We start from the raw sequence: 21,179 nt of genomic DNA on the forward strand, positions 1-21,179 counted from the left end.
ATTAGAAAATGTGAACACCTCGACTGAATATGGTGGGTCTTTGTCTAGTGAGCAGAAAAAGGCAGAAGAGACTCATTTAATGGTTCCTACTGCATTTAGATTATGAGAGAGGGGAAAGGGGGATGGATTTAACTGAGTGGAGCCCAGGGGGAAAACAGGAAGTGACCAGAGTAGACCAACCCATCATGTGCACTGGGGAGGATAGGGTGGGGAAGACAGGAGGATTTACACTGAGTACATTCTGGAAGGATTTCTCTCTCTTTCATCAGTCACCGGCAAGCAGCACCTCTGGGAACAGAGTAGGACTGGGTAATCGGCTGTGTGCATTGCTGGGACAAAGAGTTTCTGTCACGTTTAAAGATCTTTAAACATTTCAACAAACCGCATAACAACATTACCTTTGCACTGGAACATGTACTGTTTCATCACTTGGCTCTTCCAGTAGCTTTGTGTATGATGATGGAAACCATCCTTTTCTGTAAAAAGGGAAAAAACTGTCAACCTGATATATTTGAGTATTTATACTTTTAAATTGATGGCACTGTATGGAAGAGCAGGCTCAACAAGGCTAGATGAAGATTTAGCTTTTATGTCTGGCTTTTGAGGATATTGTTTTCTGGGGATTTTGTATATATACTTATTTTTGTATGACAAATTTGCCTCCACAGTAACACTTTTCTGGTTGCTGAACACGTCCCTCAGAATTCCCAATCAATGACAGTGAGCAGGGAAGCAAAAAACTACTTGCCAATTTAAATAGACAAAATAGAATAAGATGTATTTGTCCCTCTGATGCGGGAATCAGGTAATACATTGATTGACTTACACTTTAGTCATGTCATGTTCCCCATAAAGCCAGCCATCCTTTTCTTCGGCTATAAGAAGTGTGATGACATCTCCCTGTGCAAAGCTAAGTAATGTCTTGTTAGTTCCAGCCGTATGAGGAAAGATAGTTTTTACTTTCTGCCTTTTCATTATGTTCAGTCCTGTGGCAACAGAAGTTGAACGTGATAAACTGGCATCATCTGAATTACCTGTTAAAAAAATCAGTGCAACAATAACCACAGGGTAACAGAGTGAAACAGGTACCTAAAAAGAGAAAAATATAACAGCAGCACCAAAATTTTCCACCAAACAGCTCATCCAAACTATCTATTGTCCTGGCTCACTGGTTTCCAGTTACAGTAAAATCTTCACAACTGCCATTTGTAAATAATTAACATTACCACAATATTCCTTCTGCTAAGTATAGGAAATACCATGGCTAGTGCAATAACTTTAAACTAGTAAATGTAAAACATGTACAGAATTTAATGACCACGACTGGTTTCCTTTAGTGACTGGATGTTGCTAAAGTACACATTGAGGAGAAACCTTACGTGCTAACATTTCCAGTTCCAGAAGACTTTAACTGTGTTCAGAAACTAAAGGCCTATAAAATCTGATTTTTCAGATGTAACAAGAACTCCGCTTCAGCTGAAGTCAGTGAAAGGTGCAGATGTTTGACACAACTGAAAAACCAAGCCATTAATGTGACTACAGGGATGTCTCAAATCTTTGTCAATGACATAAGTACTACACATAATACAGTAACTCGTTACTTAAAGTCGTCCTGGTTCACGTTGTTTCGTTATTACGGTGCTGATCAATTAGGGAACATGCTCGTTTAAAGTTGTGTAATGCTCCCTTCTAACATCGTTTGGCAGCCGCCTGTTTTGTCTACTGCTTGCAGGAAGAGCAGTCCCTTGCAGCTAGCTGATGGGGGCTTGGAACCAGGGTGGACCGTAAGCCCCCTATCAGCTCCCCGCTCTCCTAAGTTCCCTGTACAGCAGCTGCCTGCAGTTCAGCTGTGTCCCTCCCCACACTGCCATGTGCTGCTCCTGCCCTCTGCCTTGGAGCTGCTCCCTGAGACTCCTGCTTGCTGTGCCGGGGAGGAGGGAAGGAAGAGGGGGGCTAATGTCAGGGTTTCCCCCTCCCCCCTGCTCCTGCACCCCGCTTACCCCATCTTCCATAGAGCAGGGCTCAGGAGGAGGGAGCTTGCAGCAGCTGTGGTCTCAGCAAGCTGATCTAATTAACAAGGCAGTGTACTTAAGGGAAATGCGCATATCTCCCTCATTCCTGCTGCCTTGCAGAGTGAGAGAGTTGAGGATTCAGTCAATTGCTAGTTCATCATTTAGCAGTCAGGGAAATATCCCACCCTCTGACTCCTCCACCTCAACCAAGCTTCACAATCATCATCAGTGTGTACCAATATTAAATTGTTTGTTTAAAACTTATACTTTGTGTGTGTGTGTGTGTGTGTGTGTACATATATATATATATGTCGTTTGTCTGGTGAAAAACATTTCCCTGGAATCTAACCCCCTCATTTACATTAATTCTTATGGGGAAATTGGATTCGCTTAACATCGTTTCGCTTAAAGTCGCATTTTTCAGGAACATAACTACAACGTGAGGAGTTACTGTAAATGGTTTGTGTGTGTTTGAGCAGGAGAGCCAAGCATTATTTTGATTATCTTGGAGAATTTTGTGCATTCCTTAACTTAGATCTTGCCCTAGGTTTTTTCTTCTAACAAGCAGAATATAATCTGGAGGTAATGTTTTAACACCGGTACAACATATCCTAATTTTAATGACATTTCCCAAATCTTAATGGGATTTTCCATTTGAGCAGCGAGAAACAATGAAATAGTAGACCTATTTTCCCTCACACTTGTTTTTCAAAACTACTTTTGGCACTCTTTTTAAACAATGCAATATTTGTTCATTTTTACTACTTGGATGCACTGAAATAATCACTTTGATTAAGAGAGAACAAGCTAAATCAGAATGCTAGCAATTTCCATTTGGCTTTACAAAATGGCACACCAATGTGCCAAGAATGCAAAGTGATAGTCATGTGGCTGATCAAATACTGTATTTCACGAGGAGGATATTAAAACTTATTACACTTCCATCAGAGAATCTCAAGAGTTTTACAGGCATTAAATAAATGTGGTCCAGCACTGCACTACTATTTTTCACCATTTTATAGTTGGGGAAGTTAGGCAAAGGGAGGTTAAAGGTGGGATTTTCAAAGACTATTAGCCGAAATCTACTCCCACTGAAGTGAAACATTAGGTGCTTTTGAAAATCCCACTTTGAGTCTTGCTCACAATTAATCAGGAAGTAATTGGCAGAGATTGATAGAGCCCTGCAAATCTGCAGATATCCGCTTTATAGCCACAGATATCTGCATCCAGACCATGTTTGTGGATCATGGATCAGATGTGGATACAAATTTTGTATCTGCGCATGGCTCTAGAGATTACAACAGAATCTAGATCTCTTGACTTGGGCTTTTACCACAAAACATTCTTCCTCCTTCAGTATTTTAATTTTTCTTATTAGACAGCTACCTACTGCAATATCTTTTTACTAAGAATATCACTAACATTTTGAAAGACGATTTTTCCTTCCCCTATGTTTTTCCTGCTGGAACTCCAAAGATATATCATATAGTGATACTTTGATAGCCAAGACAGCTACACTAATTTTTGATAGATAGCACAGTATGTCATTTGTATTTATTGTATATCAGTAGCAAGATGAAAGTGAAGCCCATTTTCTACATTAAAATAACATTTCAACAAGTAAAAACTCACCTGCTGAATTATTTAATCTTTCCGAAGGCACCTTTGGAACTCCTTGTGGATTGTTAAACATGTCAACTAAAGGACTAGTAAATGCTCTAACTGTAGGAGCAGGGGGCACTCTTCCAACCTAAAGACACAAAGTTTTATTAAGATAATGTTATCATAGTAACAAAATGACAGGGACCTCTTAGATTACTTGCAGCACTGAATTCTAAAAAGTAATAACCAAATATTCTTAAATTAGACAAGCTTAAAATTGTGGAAGGTCCCTAGCTGCCCAACTTCTTTGATGAAAAAAAAATAAACTTGGAGGAGTTCTCTGCCACGGGACCCACAGGGTGCAAGGACCTTCCTCACAGAACCAGTTGCAGGAGTGGGGCCTAGTTTCTAACATAACTATTCCATTCAGTTACATTGTGGTTGTTATATAGTTCATCAGATATATAATCACTATTATCTTTTCAATCATTTGAAAATAGTAAGTTAGGTTTCTTTTTAATTCAGAAAAAATACTCTTCTGAAGTAAATTATAGTACACTTCGGTGCCCTCTGTTTCGAGTATATTTCAGTATATTAGGACCATTGTATGCTACCAATTTACTTGAGTTTCATTCAGAAACTCAAATGTTTCCAAAAATGGATTTCCCCTACAAATAGGGGTCTGAACATGAGAGCCTATGGCTTCTTTCTCCTGGCAACCCAGAATTCACTGGAGTCAATGGGGCTTTGTGTAGATACAAGAATCTACCTGATGCATCTATTTACTGGACTGAGGCTCCAGTTTGTAACTCATTCCAGAATCATAATTCAGGTTATTTATTATGGCTTTTGAGTCCAAATGTTTTTGTACATGAAGAGATCAGGGAAGTCAATCCAACCTTGAGAACTTGTAACCAATACATACCATACTATTTCTCTCTGTCACTGGTGAAGGTTGTGGAGTTCCTGAGATTGGAGTGGAACCAGGCGTCTTCATATCTTCTATCATATTCATAACTTTTTCTGGCACTTTTGTGGCATCACTACACATTTCCTGCCATCCAGGCAACTTGGAGTTAAGTAAATCTGCACACTGTAACCAATAAAAAAGTTACATAATATGTATCTTCTTTTTTTTTTTTTGGTTAAACCAACATTTGGATTGTAAAGGGGAATATTCTGCCTTTAATTACATCAGTCCAAACTCAGTGATGTGTATAGGGTTGTACATATGTCAGGGACAACAGAATTTAGCCTAATATAAATACTCTTGCTAGGGAGTCTTTACATACAAATTTAAAGTAATGCTATGTGATAGAAATAACTGCCCTACTGTAAGACTGAGATATTAGAATATTTATTTTGTCAATCCATAGATATTTGAATAATATTTGGTTTCCTGTCATAATTTATTACTACAAGAAGTAATGGATTACTAACTGAAAATACTGCATTGAAAACATTTTTCTATTAAATAAATAAAATTTTCATGAGCTACATAATGCATTTTATATTATCTTTATCATTTATGGACCTCAACATACACTAAGGAGATGAGTTTTGCCTCACCTCATTAGGCCTATCAGTTTTACCTCACCTGATTAAGCCCTATGAGTGTTTGCATTCATGCCACCTAGATTTCCAGCCACACTGACCTGTTTATGATAGAAGTGCATGTGCTGAGTTAAACTGCAGTGCTTGTCAACCAGAAAACAGAATCTTCTTTTTTCTTCAAGTAGAGCTTCTCTGCAACCTTCAGCAATAAATCTTTGAATATCACTCTGTCGAGAACTCACAGTTTCCAAATACTAAATAATAATAATTAATAAATTAATAATGAATTATGCACAGGCTACTCATGAGCTTGACTTTTCTTACACAACCCTACTTATCTAAGCATATCTTGTTCCTTTCTGGAATTATTTTAAGAAATCTATTAATCTAAATTCCTTTATGTAAAGGAACATGAAGCTTTTGCTTTAAACCTCTCTTTTACATTTCAGATAATTATTTATCCTTACTATGCCCACCAAAGTAGACAAAACTGACTGTTTGCCAGTAATCATCCACATATTAGAAGACAAAAACAAAATCCATACAGTGCAGCAGCAAAGGGAAAGAACTTCTAGCCTCCACACAGAACTGAAATAAATCATAAGATTATTTCAGACTAGCAGAAAGTGAGCAGAACAAATCAACTTGTGTATTTTCTTTAAACTTCAGATGTTATTATCTACTATCTGTCTTTTTTTATCCCATAGGTCCTGTCTCTGGGCTCCCAACACTATAGTCCATCAGTGTTTCACAAATATTAACAAACTTATCCTCACAAAACCACCGTGAAGTATGGAACTATCACTACCTCAATTTATGGCTGGGGAACTGAGTCACCGAGAGATTGAGACCTGACCAAGGTCATCAAGGAAGTCTATGGGAGAGGAGGGAATTAAATTTTGATCTTCTGAATCCCAGTCTAGTACCTTAACCACAAGACAATCCTTCCTCTACTGAACTTAGGTTATTATACAAATAACTAGAAACAGCAGCTAAACATTATGTTCAATATTCTTGGCTAAAATGTCAACTATTTTATAAAGAAAAAACATTGAAAATAGAAGATAAAGAAAAAAATTAAAAGAATAAGTAACATGAAATGAAGACTGAAGGAAGGAAGTGCAAAGAAAACTGCAAATAAACAAGTATTTGTGTATATCTGATACATACAAAACATTTACATTAAAATTTGTACCATTATTTGAAGCAACAGCACAATCTACCTGTTTACTTTCACAATGTTACTATTTTTTATTTTGCATCAAAATGGCAAGGCTTTTTATAGGATCACTAGGACAGGTAATACTAAGTGATAATATATTATGTTTAGCGTAACAACTTTCAGAATGAAGGTTTCCAAAGCACTTCAAAAACTTTAACTGATAGACCAACTACACACAGGTCTAACTTCACCCACTATTGTTACTAAAGGCAACTGTTATATGTACACAGAGGAGTTAAGACCAATCTTTTACAAAGATTACCTGGTGATCTTTAATTAACACAAATAGTCAGTCCTAAGTTTTACGTCTTCCCTTGAAGATGGCAACACAATGTCCCCCAGTAGCATACTGGAACCTCCTGCACCTACTCTGCCACTTGCTGATACCACCTGTGCCACTAGGAACTTGTGTAAAGGGGGTGGGGGATGGAGATAGAATGGCAGAGAGGGAGTTTGTCAGTGGAAGGAAGGGGAGGGGTGTGTGATGAAGTGAGGCTTCACTAGTCCTGATTCTCTACTGGTAGATGGTCTTCTGCCAACAGCATCACTTAAAAGCTGTCCCCCTGCAGCTTTATGTTATACCAAGACCAGGCGGAACATAAGAACGGCCATATTGGGTCAGATCAAAAGTTGATCTAGTCCAGTATCCTGTCTTCCAACAGTAGCCAATGCCAGATGCCCCAGAGGGAATGAACAGAACAGGTGATCACCAAGTGATCCATCCTGTCACCCATTCGCAGCTTCTGGAACAGAATCAGGGAACTGTGACTGGCCCTCTGTCAACCCTCCGCCCACCCTCCCCGGCCCCTCATTGTGTCTGAACTTGCTTGGGCACAGTTAAGAATTCAAGCTTGTATGTACTGGAATACATAATAAGTCACAATTAATTGTGGCCACAAGTAATAGTATTCAGATGTCCTACTATTTGATGTTGATTATAAATCCAGTAGTCAGAAATCCAAATGCCATTACTACAACCCATAATTAATTGCTAGTACACAAATAGAAGCTACATTAAAAACAAAATCCAGGGCTTGATCCTACAAAGAGTAATGCAATCAATGGGACTCCCTTTAAGGAGTATAGGATTGGACCCTAAACCTTAATGTCAGTTTTTTTTATTACATATGCTAGTAATCTTCTTAACCCAAAATAACTTGGGAAAAATCAAACGCAACAATAACTGCTTTGAAGTTCTTCTGTCTAACTGTTGCCAAATAACTAATATAGGAATTATTCTATATGATAATTAAATATATTACAGGCATAGAAATCAAGGTCAGTTTGCTCTAAAGTGGATTCAGGAGAACTTGAACTAACAGCTGTAAGTTTTCTATTATTGACCAGTTTCCCTAAACTGGATAGAAGAGAAAAGCCAATAAGTAAGAGGAGCGAGTACACTAACCTCAAATTCTTTATTCTCATATTTCATTGCGTTTCTTCCACCTTGACTTTTCCTTTTGATTTTTTTCAGCTCAGCCTGAGATTTTTCCAATGAATCTAACTTGCTTCTGTGTTCTGTTTGGTATCGCTTTAAAGTTGCCTGCAATCAAAGCATTGAAGTATCTTGCAGTGCATGCAACAATACAACTATCAGAGCACTAATGCAGGCAGCTAAGAAATCCACTGTATTGATATGATGGATTAACATTAAAGCTACAAATGTGTCAATTATTTTTCTTCATGTTGGAGAATCTAGTTCAAAACAAAATTCCATTGTTAATTCACTCTCAGCTTTTTCATTTACAATTAAAATAAATGAAAAATATTACAGAATTTTTTTTAAATTTAGGATTTAGATAATATTCTCTAATATATAGTTGTACATTACAGAATAACTGCTAAAATAAACCAAAGAAGTTGAAAACATCCCTCAGTAGTTAAAGATCAAATTCTATGTATGCTCCTTTTGTAAATTATCATTTTAAAAAGGCACAAACAATTGCTATGTCTACGCACAATGCAAATAAATATATGATCTTTCTTTTCTGATATTTAATTCAATGTACTTACATTCATATATTTTACATCCAGTTCCGTTTTCTTCTCCAGTTCAGATATAATCTCTTTATGAAATTTTTTGAACTTTAAAAGTAAGCAAGTGATAATAGGGTTATTTAAAATTAAAGTAAAACTGTTTTTTTTATTTCAAAAAGGTTAGATAGAGTAAAAAATACTTACACTTTCCTCGAGGCTGTCATTAAGTATCTTGTTTGTACTTGAAATATCTATAAGGACATGTCCTGTGGATAAATAAACACCCATTTTTCTTGTTTCTTTACAGATGTTTGAAGTTGTCAACACACAGTAGAAGCAGGATGATAGTTTACTTTATACTGTTAATTATAAAAGTAAGAATTTAAGCAGGGCACCTTCTTGCAATGGTTAATCATAGCAATCTTATCCTGAACAAAATAATTTTATCTGGCCACAGTTTTACTAAGCAGCTTACACACATGACTTTTATAATCAATAATCTATTATCTATGTGAAAGCAACACTGAACCTGTCTCCATGTTTTCTTGCCTACCCCACTATATGCATGGATCTCCCTCCTTGGACTAGTCAGCAAAGCCACTGTCCTTTCTTCCTTCCTCCTTTAGACAAACTTCTATAACTGCTGTAACTACATGAAATCAGCCAACCAGGGCAAAATCCACAAAGGCGTTGAAGAGAAAACAATCCCTCCCCAAACAAAAACAACCCCCTCCCACAACACCACCCCAAACAAAACAAATCTTTCTCCCCACACTACATTTAAGGGATCTGGAACCATCAAGCTGGGGACATAGCTAGCCTATGTAACTGTGTGAACATATTGTTTATACCCTTATCTCCCTATCCTCCCTTCATTATTGTTTGCCATGCTCAATTTACGTCTGTCTTAAATGAGGCTGAAGTAGAAACCATGTCTTTTGGGGTTGTAAAGCACCTCGTACACAGAGCACAATGGAACCTGCGCTAAATAATGTAATATGGCGTGTACAATCTTTTCAAGGAGAAAGATGTGCATCTCCCCCTATTTTTTGGGCTGCCCATGTCTGCCCCATCCCAGCCAGTCTCCATCCCCTGCAGGGATTGCTTCATGGGATTTGGCAAAAGGAGAGAGAAGAATGCTATGGAGACAGCTGAGCTCCAGTCCTTCTGGAAGGAAAGATATCTCCAGTTGGAGGATCCCCTTTGTGCCCAGATCTTGTGGGTGGGAGAGCTGGGCTATTGTTAAGAGGATTTTCATGTATCCGTTTTTCTGGGTCATTAAATCTACCTGACAGAATGCTGTGATTGTTTCTTTGGGTGTTCTCTGTTTGTAGTTAATACAGTGTGCAGGGGTAAATATCATGTGAGGTGAGAGTTGCTATAGTAACTGGTTATTTATATGCAATAACAAAAGTAAATACTGTGCAGTTACATAAAAACACTTGTCTGGTAAGTAGACAGCACGAGCAAGTGAGCCTGTTATTTTAGGACTTCAGGAGTGGATGCACTCTCCTGTAGTATTCCTGTTAACAGAACTCCATCATCACAAAGATATTGTAAATGTTAGACTGGTAATCCCAAACAAAAAACTAGATTAAACCGGAGAAAGCCTGTAGACATCTATCAGTAACTTAAAGGGAAAAGAATATTGCTAAAAGAAACTTAAAAACAAGAAATTAAAATTTAAGGTTACAATTAAAACTAAAACTAAATGTTTGAAAACATATAAATGATGGGGGTGGGGAAAAAAGAACTGACAGTACATTTACTTTAAAGGGCATTTAAACTTGCCTGTGCAAACTTCTTTTAAGAACTTACTTCCACTCTCTCTGACAGCATGTGAATTTGCTGCCACAGCAACACACTTAGCTAATGGCTGGCCGCATTGTAAAGATTAATGCAGTAGACCCTGGAGCTCCAAGTACTGACAGCTATCCAACAATATTGGGTGCTGGCTCACTCTCTCATCACCCTTTTACACTCCCTTCCTTTGGGTTTCCCCTCCCACCACAGTGTAAATGCTTAGTAAAACAACCCATTCACCTGGTGCGTCAAGAATGGAAAACCTGACGTGTGAATGTTGTTTTTCTTGTCTGAAACAGCACTCAGGCTGACTGTAAGCCCTCAGTTTTAGGGTCTGAATACTTAGTTAGAAACACATTTTTTCACCCTTATTACAACATGTATCTTGCCAAAATGTATCTTGAAATAAAAAATATTTAAAAAATTACATGTTATTTTAAAAGTTTGCACTGGTTTAGTTTACAAATTTATTTTCTTCATATTTGTATTGGTTACAACATATACAAGTACATTTTTAAATTAATATTTTTAAAGATTAGTGACCATCTGTTGCATAACATTTTTTCCTCTTTTAAGCAAATTCAACCAAAGCGAATCCTTGTATTCTTCACTGCCGATATAAAACCAGTTTCATCCTAAAATCCCCTCATTGCTACCAGTAATCCAGCAGCACTCATATGTACTAGCTGACCCATTTCATTTCCTGTTTCATGTTTTGAGTCAACATTTCGAGCAGAAACCCATAGTAAGTGCACTGAGATCTAATAAGATGTAAATTATAGGCCAAAATCTACCTCTGGTATAAATCTGGAGTACCTCCACTGACTTCAGAATTTGGCCCTGTGTTGTTTAAGGGCACTTTAAAAAGAATTTTGCATACTTTTAGATTATCATCAATATAGATTAAAATAATTTGAAAGTCAATGGGAATTAGGTTCCTAAGTGCCTAAGCAACTTTTGATGACTTAGGCACTGCAATGTTGAGCAAAGCAGCACCTTTAAAAATCTAGGATTTATGGATATTTACATGGGGAAAAAATATGGACTCTAACTGCTCACATGTAGTTGCCCCATTTTCTTAGTACTGCAGGTGAAAATTGGTAAAGTTAAAAGCAATTATATTTACTGAACACGTGCCGAGTGCTCCACAGGAGACAGAGGAAGACATAATCCCTACCTCAAAAAATGTACAACAGTACCTTTTACCAGAGTATCTCAAACTGTTTCACAAAAAGGAAACAATCTTTTCCCCATTTTATAGGTGGGGGAACTGAATCACCAAATGTAGTTGTACTCTGAAAACTGACAAGTCAGAATGGCACTACCATGCTCATTTGTGAATCATATGTGCTTGATGTACAATTACTTCTGATAACTCATCTTGGCCTTTGAGAATCAAGCTGGCCTCTTTCCATCTCATTCCCTTAGTAACACCTGTGCAATCCCATTCCCATCACATAGGTTTACAGAAGTGCAGTGAACTGGAACTCAGTAAACAATTCTCTTGATGAAACACAAAATGGAATAGAATCCCATTAACTTAATCTTAGCTGTGTTGGTTCTGCAAAGCTAACATGAAAAACACTTATTTATTTCAGTAAAGCAAATAGATATGACTCTATGCACAAAAAGAAAAAAAATCTGAATCATTTGTACTTAGTTTTCAGAGTAAACCTGCACTTTAAAGAAACTTTCTTAGAAGAGACAGATGGAGCCTCACCTTCAGAGCCTATGGATGAACACACTCCTCTTTAGGGCTGGTCTACACACTGTTTTTGTACCATTAAACAAACTGATTTAGTTAAAATGCAATCCCCTGGTGTGGTCACACATATTTAATATTTGATTTAAAAATTTGTATATGATATTAGCTTATGTTAATTGTTCTTAATATGAAAATTAGTTCAATCGAAAGACAAAAATAGAACATTTTTAATGCTAAAGAGCCTACCTATAAACAAATACTCATATTATGCAAACTATGTAAACCACTTGAACATGCTTTGAAAATGTCCAATGGCTACACCAGAATTAATGAACATATTATATATGTCACTTACTGAGGAGAACACAAGTATTATTTCTATTAAAGGCAGATTGTTCTGGAAACACTTCAAGACCACATCAGTAATATTTTCCAGTATGTTGGGAGTGGTCTTCAAGTACCTTAATTTATTTCACTCATCCATCTCCTGTTGTCTCATCCATGGCAGTTTTAGTTCCTTAAATATGAAGCACCTCACCACTTTCATTTCATTAGGCATGTAAAGAAGAGGCTGAGTCTAAGTCATAGGCTACAATGGGAGACAACAAAGTTGACAAGTATTTTTAGGTCCAATTTATATTAGGATGGGTCCGTTCTATAGATTACTCTATGTCCAAGTGGAAGAATTTTATGGTGAAAGAAAGCTTGAACGTAAAGTCCTTTGAAGCCATTAGTCCCCCAAAATGTGGATAGGATAATAGGGTGCATCAAAGAAATATAACTAAACAAACAAATGTATTATTAACTGTGTTAAGTTTGTCTCCCTTTCAAAGGAAAGATTTATTGCATGAAGATGGTGTGACCAAAAGGACCCCTGTATTCAACAGCAGAGCATTGCAAAGCGCCCAAGGTTATAGGGTGGTTGGTGACACACCCCTCATTGGTCTGGACTGCACCCCAGAATGTGACAGAGGGTTCAGTGCACAAGAACCATTCTTTGAAAGAGGCTAAGAGGTTGAATTTAACCACAATGGAGTTTAACATGGACGCAGGGCCGGCTCCAGGCACCAGCCGAGCAAGCTGGTGCTTGGGGCGGCAGCTTGTAGGAGGCGGCATTCTGCCCAATCCTAGGGCGGCACAGCCACTTTTTTTTTTTTTGTGTTCCACTCTGGCCGCCCTGTAGGGGGCAGCGGCGTGGAGGATGGGAGCGCCCTGCAGCTAGCCCAGCAGGGCAGTCCTCGTTCTTCCCTCCCCGCTGACCGGACTTGTGCGGAGCCCTCCCAGCAGGGGGCACGGTGGGAGGGGCCGCGTGGCAGTGCCCTGCTGAAGCCCTGGCCGCCCCCCTTCTCTCTCTCCCCCCGCTCCCTCCCCCTCCTCCTGCTAGCTGGGGCACATCTGCAGGGCAGGGAGTCCCCCTGCACCCTGGCTCCAGCCGTGCTGCAGGTTTGGGGTTTTTTTTTGCTTTGCTGTTCTGGCTGCCGCGGGGTGTTTTTTTTTTTTTTTTTGCTTGGGGCGGCCAGAAAGCCAGAGCCCACCCTGCATGGACGAATAAAATTAAAAGGAAAAATAAAGCAGCATGAAAACTGTTTGCAAAAAGACTAACTGCATTTAGCGCCTACTAGAACTGGCCCTAGTGTGACTTTAATTAAAAAGAAATAAAGAATATTTGTGAAATTAACTTCAAGTGTGCATATGAATCAGTAAGACTAGGTCAAGCCTGCCCTTCTGGCATTAATGCACTTGAGATAACAAGTGAAGAGTAGCCAATCCGTATTTCATGTTATAAAACAGCACTGACGTATGAACATTCAGTGCTATTTTATAAAGGTGACCGCGGAGGGTAAGAAAAAAAATGTGAAACCCATATGAAAGGTGGTGGTGGTGAAGAGATATTATCAATACAGTCATAGAGACTATATCTGAAGACCAATATGAATATTGGATCAAATTCCAAAAAGTATCACCTTCAGTAGATAGTCCTATTGTTTGGATAGTTGGACTCCAACCTGTGCAGAGATTAAAAAAAATTGGAAACCCCAGACTAAAGAATCCGAGGATAGCCATGTTAGTCTGTATCCACAAAAACAACAAGGAATCCGGTGGCACCTTAAAGACTAACAGATTTATTTGGGCATAAGCTTTCATGGGTAAAAACCCCACTTCTTAGAATTTCACATCAAACTACTTTAAAAAAAGGTTACAATTGGGTCAGGTTTGGCTTAAAAACATAGGTTTTGTAAAAATAAGTTTTCACAAAGACTAAGACCAAAAGAAACATTGCCATGACTTAAACAACCAACCAAAAATTTTCCAATGAGAACAGTTTAAACCCTGCAAAAAACAAAAATCAGTAGTTGAAACCCATATGATGCTACATCTTGCTAATGTATTAAATGATATGAGATGGACTAGAAACTATTAAAAAAGTGACATTGACCAGTCTGCTCTCACTTTGCAAGTGGAGAGAAATGTAAAAATTAAATTAGACTCTGATCTTGCAAAGACTTACCCACATACTTAACTCACTGCAAGTAGTTCTACTGAAGTCAATGGAACTACTCACAGTGTATAAAGTTAAGCATGTCTGTAAATTTTTACACATTCTGAGCATTAGATTTTTAAAACTGCTTTCAGTTTTAGTGCTTGAAGTTGTTATATTTGTTTTTCAAAAATATTTACATTTGAACCTGGCAGCGTCCTTTGAAATCAAATAGCAGCACATAGTAAAGTTACTTTCCAAATAAAGCAATCAAAAGAAATAGCTCTTATGTTCAAGAGGCAGACAAAAGTGTCTATTTATAAGAAAAAGCTAATCTGCGGAGGTGCTTGAGGTAAGTACAACTGAGACAAATACTGAAAGTGCATTACAAGGTTGCTGGTTAAAAATACATTTTAGTGTCCAATGCATCTTTAAAAGTTGTATTCAATAATGGAATAAAAATTAGTTTAACTTTCCAAAAAGTAGAAGTGCCAGTAAGCAACTGGAATTAAGAATCAAAGCCCTTAATCCTAGAACTGGATCCACAACTATAATTCCATTAGCGTTGCCAACCCTCCAGGATTGCCCGGGAGTCTCCAGGAATTAAAGATTAATCTTTAATTAAAGATTATGTCATGTGATGAAATCTCCAGGAATACATCCAACCAAAATTCATGTGGCCAAGGGGAGACCCATTGAACCAATGGACTACATATTAACAGACCCTACTGCAGAATGAGGGCCATAGTTTAGCTTATAATTATGCCGGTCACAAGGGGGATGGCCCCTTATGGGGAATAGGGTTCTAGTTCCCCCCTGTGACAACCTATTTGCTTCCACAGGTGGAGGAAATGAATTGAATCGTGTGACATATGGTCATGTGACAAAGCCAGGCCTCTAGGGGTTAGAAAAAGAGAGACCTGAGGCTGTGGATGATCAAAAGTGAGACAGGCAGAGAGCTGGAACAGAGAAGTGACCCCTTGTGAAGGGGGGGCTGGTCCAGGCACAACCCAGTTGGAAACTGGTGCAAAGAAAGCGCCCGGGAGCAGCAAGGCTCCTGCAGAGACACTGAAAAACCAAGAGAGCACCTGAAGAGCAGCAGAGGAGGTTGCCCCCTGACCTCTTCGAACCACAGAGAGTTGGAAAAGCAGGCAAAGGCTGAGGGAAGAATTCCAGGTAGAAGTGCCTAGGAATGGCTGCTTGAATTATTTTGGGACTTTGAGAATGGTCTGAATTGTTTTGAACTTTAATAAATCAGGCCCCCAAGAAGGAAAGTACTTACTACACTTGTGAAAGCTTTTTGTGAGTTATTGATGAATCCAAGAGAGCAGAGTAAGGGAGGTTGCTGCAGAGCCATGGGATTGAGGTGGGGGGATGGGGGGGGGGGGGGGGAAGGGCACTCTAGAAATTACCAACCCTCTTACAGTGCCATTTTCATAATCAACAACAAAAAAGTTCTCATTTTTATCAAAGTAAACTTACTAATGTACTGAAGCATTTTCAGGAATTGCCCTTTAAGTCTTTAATTTTGGCAAAATTACAATACATTAAAATGGAGTCAAATACAGAAGCCTTACTATCCTTTTCATTCAATGCAAACTGGTATAAAAATCCTATCCTACTGTATCACAGATTGTCTGATTTGTTTGCAATTGAACACATAATACAAGTAGGTGGGGTTTGTTTTTTTAATGAATGCTGCAGCAATTATTGGTTTAAAATATAAATAACCTCAAAATCCTGACAGCATCTTTTTAACTGTAGAAGTGCTCTGTGTTGAGCTGGTTCACAAATACTTTTCTCAAAATTTGCTCAAGTTACATTACCCACCATGTTTCAAATAAGTATTTCCAAACTGAATTTAAGAAGTTATTAAACCTCAGACAATTTTTGAATTATTTTAATCAGCTGTGGGTTGCTTTAGTAAGGTAAAATAACTATTTCATTACAAATAAAATCCAAAATGTTTTAAATATTTGGAAATCTCATTGTATTTGATTCAGAAGACAAGATCCACAACCTTCTTAACTCCATAAGGCCCTGGAAGATGCCTAGGACTAAGCATATTGGCTCAATGTCCAGACAAAGCTACAGTACCAAACAGCAAGTTAAGCAGAATTGTAACAGCTACTGTCACTAACTTTGTGGGTAGGGTTCCAGTGTTACTAGGAGGCTACTATTCTTTTCTCTCTCCACAGAGCTTAATTCTTGATTCAGGTGAGTAAAAGGCTGATCCTCCACATTAGACCCCTCCCCCCGCCAATACATTCTTCTAGCAAAAGGGAGGAGTAACCCATTCGCTCATGCACAGATACACCCCTTTTCATATGCCTGATTTGACCAAACTCTCAATATCTTTAACATAAACAGAAGTACAACTGTTTTTACAAATTATTCTTTTTTGGCTGTCTTGAGGAATTTGCACACTTCTAAGGGTAGGTCTACACTGCAATTAACAACCCACAGCTGGCTCATGCCAGTTGGCTCAGGCTCATGGGGCTAACGGGCTGTTTAACTGAGGTGTAGACATTTAGGCTTGAGCTCCAGCCTCAGCTCTGGGACCCTCCCACTGCGCAGGATCCTAGAGACTGAATGTCTATACCACAGTTAAACAGCCCCTTGGCCTGAGCCCTGCAAGCCTGATGCAGCTCACATAGGCCAGCCAGGAGTGTCTAATGGCAATGTAGACCTACCTTAAAAGACTGAAGGGGACTAGACAAAGGGTATGTCTTCACTGCAAAATTGACTTATCTACTCTCTAGTTACTTCTCTTGAGGTAGCCTAGCTTGAGTGAGAGTGGCCACACAGCAAAATAACACTGGAGTTGCTGTGTCCTCACACACACCACACAGGTATGATTGACTATACTGATTCTAACCACTACTCTAGCAATTAGACTACACATTGCTCTAAGAGTTATGAGTGCAGCCAAGGATTCCTGATACCCCAAATTCTTCTGCTGTTTCTCAAATTGTTGCGACACACACTTTGCCAGTGGGCTACACAACTACTCTAAAGCCTGATCCCAACAGGGGACCACAACCTACTTCTGCTATCAGTTACTCCTGTAGTTAAAGTGGAAGTGGCTGTAGATTTGAAGGTCCTGTGTACAAGCCCTGATGATGACCCTGGGGGGCGGGGGGGGCGGGAACAATATGTCATCCTAATGTATCTGCCTAAAAGGGCAGAATTAAAGTTGCATAACTAACCTTAATTCTGGCTTTTTTTTTTTAGTTCTGAGTGCTTTGACTTTGCAACTTTAATGTTCTCTTAACAATTAAGGGTATTTGTACACAGCTGCTGGGAGCAAGTCCTGCAGCCTAGGTTGAAAAGCTTTTGTTTGCAGGGTTTATGCTAGCATAACACCAACAGACCCCGTTCATCGGCACTGAACCTGGGATCTCTGGAGCTTAGTACATGAGCCTCTACCGCAGGGGTCGGCAACCTCTGGCACGTGGCTCGCCAGGGTAAGCACCCTGGTCAGCTGGGCCAGTTTGTTTACCTGCTGTGTCCGCAGGTTCGGCTGATCGTGGCTCCCACTGACTGCGGATCACTGCTCCAGGCCAATGGGGGCTGCGGGAAGTGGTGCAGGCCGAGGGATGTGCTGGCCGCGGCTTCCCACTGCCCGCATTGGCCTGGGACGGTGAACCGCGGCTGGTGGGAGCCACGATCGGCCCAACCCTCCGGACGCGGTAAGTAAACAAACTGGCCCGGCCCGCCAGGGTGCTTACCCTGGTGAGCCGCGTGCCAGAGGTTGCCGACCCCTGCTCTACCACCTGAGCTAAAAGCTAACTGGTTGTTACCTTAGGCTGTAGAGCAGACTCATTAATCTCTTTCTCTCTCTCTTTATGTAGTCTTGGTGCCATTAGATGGGGCAGAACACCACATCCAGGAAGTGTGTGGGTTACACTAGCATGCTAAAAACAACAATGTAAATATTCTGACTCAGGCTGTGACGCATAGGGAGGAATGTGGGGTTCAGAGTCCAAGTTCCAGCCGGAGCCTGAACATCAAAACTACCTCTGCAAAGCTATTTCTAACACACTAGCCTGAGATCTGCTAACATGAGTCCCTCAACCTGGGCTGCGAGACTCACTCCCAGCAGCTGTGTGGACATACTCTAAATGGCCCAAGGAATTGCTCGTGACTTACCACCTGGGGAAGCTTATAGGTGCTTAATACTGCTACATGTAACTAATAAAATTCAGTTGGTACTAAATGACATAGATCACTCAGAATACTTTACATAAATTACAGATGAAAATTAATGCTGAAGAAAGGGTTGAATGTTCATTTTATGGATTATTCTAACTTCATTAGGCCTGACATACTAAGTCGTTTAAATAAAGAAACTGAAAGTTCTTACCTAACATGCTTTACACGCAATATAATCATGATAAACTGCTTACAAATAGTCACTCCCACACAACTACTAGCAAGAGAAATAAAATATTTATAGTGAAGACTTTACTAAACTTTCCATTTAGCCAAGTTAGGAACACTGTCCCAAAACCAATCTTACTATTTTTAAATATCAGTAAAAGATATTTGTTAACGTACAACACTCTGAAAAGGAAATGTGTTTTTATTTCCTTCTGTCAACATTTTCTGTTAACTCTACTTTTTGCCACCATAGTTTGATTTCTCGATGGACTTCCCACTGAGAAAGGACAGCAGGACCAGGCCTATATTAGGTTCCACAGTATGTCTTTTAAAAAAAAATCAGAAGTTTTAGACTAAAATATTTTTATCTAATGTTAATCAACCAGATGTAAATGAACATTAAACTTCATCTTGTTTTAAACAATTGTTAAGGTTGCATTAATTAATTTTAATGTTAAAAAGAAAAACAAAGCAGGTGCACTATAAATAATGGATGAAAAATGGCAAACTTGCTTTTTCCACCTGTCACACCATTGCTAATAACTTTAAAGACTGCTGCAGGCATATTTTCGTTCAAAGTGTACAGGAAATGGTTTACATTAATACATGTATATAAAAGACTGACATTTTAAAAGGCCCTGAGAACATTGTATGTAATGGCTTTGCATGTCTGAGCTCTAATCTTGTTGAGCAAATAATTGGTTTTAATCATTACACAAATCAGGCACAATAGAAAATAAAGTTACAACACAACTATAGGCCTGAACTTGCCTGTATGAAGCCCTGCTGTTCTTTAGGCAGATAGTAAAGGAACACCATACAGCTGAGTTGGTCTTTGCTCTTGCAATAAGATCAGCACAGGCAAAGCACACCTAATAGCAGGAAATGAAGGTTTCCTGTGCTTAAAAAAATAAATAAATAAAACAGTGGTACCTATAAGCTATACTGTGGTTCTGTTCTGGGTGGTCTGGTCCAATTTTAATATTGGAGCTCTCTGCATATCTTATCAGTTTCTCAGTCCCAGCATTAACAGGAACATCTAACTCTAAAATGAAGAAATTAATGAAACACAAATAATACTGTAAAATGTAATGTCAATTGGTAGAGTCCTAAAGAAGTTGCCTTCTCTTAGTAATGGCCCATATCCACAATTTCTTGATTAGATCATATATTCCTCAGGCAAGAACTGTCTATATTTTGTGTCCTGTACAGTCCTTAAAATACGGTCAACTCTTTATTAATAAAACTTGTGAACAATCACATTACATATATTCAGTAGCCTTCTCCAGGGCTGGTGTTAGGTTTGCCCACCCTTCAGGATTGTCCTGGAGTCTCCAGGAATTAAAGATTACTCTTTAATTAAAGATTATGTAATGTAATGAAACCTCCAGGAATACGTCCAACCAAAATTGGCAACCCTAGTTGGTGTCACCAGGTCTCCTATTTTTACCCTATTACTCTCCCCTGCAAGAGAACTTCAATAGCACACAAATATAACTAATATAATGAAAGCTCAAACGCCATTCTATATGCATATGCAGTCAGCTGCTTACTCTCTTGTGCATTAGCAGAATAATGCTGGAAGGAAACACATACTACCAGATGTGGCCAACTATGCACATATGTACAGATCTGTGGGAGTGATTATGATTGGCAGGGAGTGGACTCCTGCATGACACTCAATACCCCAATCTAAATATGTGACCACAGCCCATTTGGACAAGCCTCACAGTTCAAAGAGCTGCCAGAGGGAACACAGCTAAATAGCGCACACACAGAAGCCACAGCGTGAAAACCTGCATCTAAGTATGCTAGACATGGGTACTGGCCAGTTAGTGTGTTATACGTATATGCAAGCAAGGAACGCACCAAAGCTTAGTGTGGATCCTATGGTTTAGATGCCAATCAAACAAGATGCCTACAAGACTAACATACATAACACAATTATCCAGCACAGCCAGACATGCTACAAGATGGCACCCCTTCATAGTGTCTTTGCTGTTACCCATAAATCATGCCCAAGGCATCAGATTAATACACACCATTGCAAGTGTGTTGAGGTTTTTTTTTTGTTTTTTACCTTCAGGGTATCTTCACACATATGGTTACAGATGCATTGTACTGTACTCTGTACAGTCAGGATTCATACATGGGTGTGTGTACAGTAGCAGGTGCTTGGACATGGTGTGTGGGTGTATAAAAAGTAATGGGTGAGAAAGGGGTGAATATGCTAACTAGTACAGCCTAAGAAATCTGCATATCTTTAAATTAATCACCCTGACACAAAACACAGGACAGTATACTGTGAGGCTACTCGTTACCCCCACAGTTCTCTCTCACTGGGGCCAGGAAAGCCCACTTTAGAGTGTGGGTGGTAGGGGCTCTTAAGAAGTTGTTCAAGCTAGCACATTTTCCCAGTTATCTTTGTTTAACATTATAGAA

The 21,179-nt window shown here is 39.1% G+C and overlaps 1 protein-coding gene across 2 annotated transcripts in view; it reads right to left on the reverse strand.

Annotated features, from left to right (window-relative positions):
- BAIAP2L1 (BAR/IMD domain containing adaptor protein 2 like 1) overlaps positions 1 to 21,179 on the reverse strand; it is a 66,993-nt gene that overhangs the window by 12,900 nt on the left and 32,914 nt on the right. For both annotated transcript variants that reach the window (XM_054041078.1, XM_054041077.1), the window contains 8 exons: positions 8,572 to 8,633; positions 8,404 to 8,475; positions 7,796 to 7,933; positions 5,270 to 5,422; positions 4,540 to 4,707; positions 3,645 to 3,762; positions 827 to 1,034; positions 399 to 476 (listed from right to left, as the gene is read on the reverse strand). In XM_054041078.1, the coding sequence (XP_053897053.1) occupies positions 399 to 476; positions 827 to 1,034; positions 3,645 to 3,762; positions 4,540 to 4,707; positions 5,270 to 5,422; positions 7,796 to 7,933; positions 8,404 to 8,475; positions 8,572 to 8,633 (997 nt within the window). The remainder of the gene's footprint in view (positions 1 to 398; positions 477 to 826; positions 1,035 to 3,644; positions 3,763 to 4,539; positions 4,708 to 5,269; positions 5,423 to 7,795; positions 7,934 to 8,403; positions 8,476 to 8,571; positions 8,634 to 21,179) is intronic.

This window comes from Malaclemys terrapin, chromosome 10 (genome assembly GCF_027887155.1).
Source record: "Malaclemys terrapin pileata isolate rMalTer1 chromosome 10, rMalTer1.hap1, whole genome shotgun sequence".
In the NCBI taxonomy this organism is placed as follows: Eukaryota; Metazoa; Chordata; order Testudines; family Emydidae; genus Malaclemys; species Malaclemys terrapin.